The 5464-nt window shown below is 32.1% G+C and overlaps 1 protein-coding gene across 3 annotated transcripts in view; it reads right to left on the bottom strand.

Moving 5' to 3' along the window:
• Positions 1–5464, bottom strand: part of LOC106468668 (zinc finger MYND domain-containing protein 11-like) — a 39120-nt gene that overhangs the window by 8594 nt on the left and 25062 nt on the right. For all 3 annotated transcript variants that reach the window (XM_022397023.1, XM_022397025.1, XM_013929103.2), the window contains exons 8-9: positions 4432–4774; positions 1438–1533 (exon numbers count right to left, since the gene is read on the bottom strand). In XM_022397023.1, the coding sequence (XP_022252731.1) occupies positions 1438–1533; positions 4432–4774 (439 nt within the window). The remainder of the gene's footprint in view (positions 1–1437; positions 1534–4431; positions 4775–5464) is intronic.

Raw genomic sequence — 5464 nt, 5'->3', positions numbered from 1 at the left:
AATTACATTTTATTTTTATATCATTAAAAATTCATTTAATTACTTTAATGAACTGCTGGTGGGCCGTATCACAACTAGATTGACTTTTGCTCAATTACATTTTATTTTTATATCATTAAAAATTCATTTAATTACTTTAATGAACTGTTGGTGGGCCGTATCACAACTAGATTGGCTTTTGCTGAATTACATTTTATTTTTTGTTTTCATAATATTAAAATATCATTTTATTACTTTAATGAACTGTTGGCGGGCCGTACAAACTGAAGTCGCAGGCCTCTGTTCTACAGTATTAGAAACTACAACTGAGATAAATATAAATTATTAATAGTCTCTGGCCATTTTTTGTAAATGAAGAGCTGATGTCACCCTGTCACAAGTTCTAATATACTAAATTTTTTTATTTTAATTTTTATTACTTTATATCTTAATATGTCAACCATTATAAAGTGAATAAGCATGATTTGAAAATGTACCTACCCCCCTCAGAAAAAAATGTATAAGCCAAACAAATAAAGTATTTTGAACCACTGCATGCCAGTTTTGGTTTGTTTTTATTTGATTTCGAGAAACATGTCCAATTTTGCTATGTTACTCCAACATAATTGTACCTTTATTCAAATTGGGGTAACTGCAGTACAGCTAAGTAGGTCACTGAGCACACACAAATTCTTATGAATTAACTTTGCCTTAGCTTAACTTGCCCAGAAAAGTGTGCAAAAGCTAGATACAAACTATGAGGAACTGTACTGGCGATGAGACAGGCAAATCAAGCAGATCTATTACTTGATAATATTGAAAAAGTAGATCTGGAAAACCCATAGCCAGGATTACCTGCAGAATTAGAACAGAGTAGTTTCCAAGTGGCATGATACAATTGGCAAGATTGTATATTTACTTAGACAATGTGTAAGATAGAATCGCAATCATAAAGCTGGAAAATCCCCTCTGTAGAAATGAAAATCAGTACATATGACCTATTTTAAACTTGAAGAGAAAGATAAATTTTTACCAGCAAAGTATGACCACGAAGTCCATAACACAAATCATAAACAGTTTAACAATTTCAAAGATTTGCTACAAAATTGCGACCCAGGATTCTGGCAAAGATTTTGAACAAGATGTTAATGACATAATATGATACACTGATCCTGGGGATACAACACTAGATTAGAGAGGGTGTCATTTTCCTGTAGCATTTTAAAAATTCTGAAGTTAAAATCTACCATAAATTCATGAGCACACCTTGCCTGATTTATCGCATAGTACATAAAAACATCTGACTCTGTTTAGAGTCAATTTGAGTTTGTAGAAGATTACCCATTTTTTTACAATAAGCAAGCTAAGTGTAGTACAAGAAGGTAAAAAAAAGATGAAACTTTAACTAAAAGTACAGAATAAAACAAGTCACCTAACAACGACACTTTTACTGATTACCTTTTTTGGAGTCTGTGTACAAACTGAAACTTTAGCTAAAGGGGATTCTTGACTTGATGATGACACAACATTATGATCATCTGGAGAAGCAGCCATCTAGGAAAAATGAAACATTTTCAAGTTCAATTAGTTTTTTGATCTTTCACTATCTTGCTATTAATTTGAATAACTGGAACAAAGTATAATGAACAACGATGATAAAATATATAATATTAACTATACAGTTTGTTCATAATATTACAAATAAAGATCTGACAATGGACCAAATAATCTCCCCACTAAAATGCAATTGTGTACCACAAGACTCAATAGTACGATGCAAACTTCAGAAAACTTAACCACTAGGAATAATGCACATTCTTGTGTGTCTTGGAGGACCCTAACAAAAAACCCAATGGCAATTCAGCATGAGCACAGGAGTATAAAAGTATGTTGTGATTTAATATTATGTCTAATAAATAACAATGACAATCTTGAAAAACTTTTTTGGGGCAGATAGGCAATATGTGAGGCAGATAGGCAATTTTAAAACTAGTTCTCAAAACTATTACCGACATCCAAATGTGTCCGACAGATTCTTTTATAAATGCCATGCCATATACATTATTCAAGTTCTCTTTAAATAATTATTCTAAGACTTTTTATTAGAGTCTAAATCATGTGATAAGTATAAAACTATCTGTTAAATCAACATATTGCATTTGTTGAAATGGACTGCATTGCTCTGTTAAAAGCCCAATAAGTCAATATTCACAAAAATATAACCAATAATTTAAAGGAAAACAATTGAAATGACAGAAAAGTAGGTATTTTTAGTCAAAATACAGAACGTTTTGTATACTTACATGAAGGCAACAATACAGAACTTGTGATTTTTTTCAGTTATTTATTAACAGTTAGTATCAATGACTTTTAGGTATTTTTTTGCCCATAAAAATTGACACAGCTGAGTCTGTCTTTTTAACATGTATAAATACATATTGTTGCACAAAAGTTATTCTATTCTACTTTAACTTATAACTCTGAATTTATCCTCTCTTCCAGAGTAAACAACTTCCTGAACAGAGGCTAAAACTTCTGAGGTCATCCAAGCTTCTCAATTAAATTGTATGTTCTAATAACAATTCGGATTGTAAAAAATGTTGTTGAAAATTTGTGTGTATTATTTCTTGTAAATACGATATTATGGGTTGCTTCTGTGCCTGAAAAAACTAGTGAAACTAATGTCAATATGTCTTTGTGTGTTGCTGATCTAAAAAATTTGGGTTTTGTTCTCTCATCTCCTTCACAGGTCATTGTGGATTGTTCTTCCAGATTCTTTACATAGTTCTGCAACTCAATGTTCGTATTTAATATAATTTGGAATATAACTCATAACTGGTAGCTTAACGATATTTCTGCCACTCTTCTGTGGAATAAATTCACCAGCGGCCCAGGATTTGCTACACACTCGTTGCTCCGCAAACAGAGATGGAGAAAGAGCTGTAGCATTTGGTGATTTCTCAAGAAAATATGCTCTTTTACTACATTTCTGGGGTTTTAAGTCACTTTTCATCCTGTGGTGCTAAGATTTCTAAAGAAGTAAATACACAAATATCATGCAGGATTCAAACCAATGGCCATTTGAAATAGTTTAATAGCAGAGTTGCTAGTTTGAACTGTAGCTGATCTTAATTTTCCTGTCTTCAGAAAAATTTTAATTTAATTCATATCATCATGGTATAAGAATACAGGAAATATTACCTACTACTATGACTGTCCACATATGTTAATAATGCTTCTTTTTCTATCAGCAAACTAGCTGATGTACCTGTGCAGGGAGGACATGGGGAGGGACAGAACCTGTCTGTATGTGTCTCAGTATGAATGTGTATTCTTTGCTTCAGTTCTTCTGAAGCTTAATTTGACCATGCCCAATATTTTCCCTCTGCCTCAGTTATCCCAATTTTTGCTAAGTTTCTTGATTTTTTCATACCATCTACTCTTCCTTTCTCTTGCTAAACAATATTTTCTTTGTTACACTTTTTCTGGACTGTGTTCAAAGTGTTCAAATGAAAAGAAAATATGAGGTGGTTTGTTGCTGTAAACACGCCATCTTTGAATTCAAATGTTAACTAATATCTCAAATCCCTGATTTAATCTATAATGTTATATATATATAAAAAAAAGTAACATAAAATCCCAAATCAACTGCAAGACTTCCACATGACAGTTGAGAGCTGTAACCACTGAGTCACTTTGACATCCAGTATTTGAAATTTAATGTTAACAAATATTAATTTAAAATACGATGGCATTTGTGTTTTGTTTTTTAATATTGAAAGAGCTTGCTCTAAGCATATTCACTTATTTAAAAAAAATATATAAAAATCCCAACTGTTCTGGTATTTGAGCATAAGACTTCCACTTGAGGTTTGGCACTAATCGCTGAGGCAATTTGAGCATTACTGAGTGTTACCAACAGACAGTGTCTTTTATATATAACTTTACATATCTAATGAGTGTGCTATAAGACATGATATATGGAATAGTGAAAACCAGTATTATTAGAGGAGGAGGAGAAGAGAAGTGTGAGATTTTTTGGTCATTCTAGCTGCAGTCACTTATTTCGTGAGGATTGGTGCCTCGTTAATTAACAACGGTCGCAATTATGCACATATAATTCAAGTTGTTTGTAGAAATTTGGCCATATTCATGCCGGAATTCTGGAAGAGGGGTTAACTTTATTGCATTTGGAACCATTCTTAAGTCAACTACAAGACAAGCTGCTTCCATAACATCAACATGAGGTTATATGCAATAATATAATCAATTAGTATTTGTATTTTTGCTAGTTATCAATATAATGAACATAAAACAATCATTATCTGTGTTCTTGTAAACTCCTCACACAATTAACAACATTCACTGAAAGTACAATAGTCAAGATCTTGCCATTTGCTGTGAGCATCCTTAAATCCTATCGACTTCATTGGGTAGTAAAGATTACAATACCTGTATTCGTGCTGTTTTCTGTGATGATGAAGATGGAGATTCATCTTCAGAATCCTGCTCTTCTTCCATACTTTCTCCCGGAGTTTCAGTGTTTTCATAACTACTGCTGGAGTTGTTGGATATTTTCCTTGATCTGGTGCGTGATGGAGGTACTGATCCGGACCGAGGGGAACTTGAAGATGTTGGACGAGAGCAAATTTGTGTACCCTTTTTATGTTTCTCTATCAATTCTTGATGACGTTTAAGTTCTTCTAAAGCTTTGTTCAAGGAAGCTGTACGTTTCACGGAAATTTTCTGCAGGCTTGTGTTAATAGGTTTAATATTGTCACTATCAACAATAGCCCTAATTGAACAAAAAAAACCCATAAAAATTGTGTCAAAAAGTCAATTGTCTAAAGTCATTCAGTTGAAGGTTTAAGTGGAATTTCTCAATCAAAAAATAATAATACATTTTAAAATAATTAAATATAAATGATTTTTCTATTACTAAAATTATATTCAATATTATATCTGGCAGATTTTAGTTATAGTTTAAGGAGGTAAAACCTTGATTTTCGATTACCACGATCATTCCACTTTATTCTAAAACTAACCATTTCACAGTATAATTAAGTTGTGCACAAAAGAAGTGGTAAACACTTTATTCTGTATTCTGAGCTAAAAAAAAAAGTAAATGAATATTTTTTGCAATTATCTCAGGTAAAGTCTTAAACTTTAAAAGCTATACGTCTTCTTTAGCCTATTTGATTTTTAGGAGTTTGAAACGATCACAAACTACGTGTGACAATAACACTTTGGTAATGAGCTCATGTAGTTTTATTAACGTGTGACAATAACACTTTGGTAATGAGCTCATGTAGTTTTATTAACATGTGACAATAACACTTTGGTAATGAGCTCATGTAGTTTTATTAACATGTGACAATAACACTTTGGTAATGAGCTCATGTAGCTTTATTAACGTGTGACAATAACACTTTGGTAATGAGCTCATGTAGTTTTATTAACGTGTGACAATAACACTTTGGTAATG

This window comes from Limulus polyphemus, unplaced genomic scaffold (assembly GCF_000517525.1).
Source record: "Limulus polyphemus unplaced genomic scaffold, Limulus_polyphemus-2.1.2 Scaffold3104, whole genome shotgun sequence".
NCBI lineage: Eukaryota > Metazoa > Arthropoda > Merostomata > Xiphosura > Limulidae > Limulus > Limulus polyphemus.
This window is presented reverse-complemented; position numbering and strand designations above follow the sequence as displayed.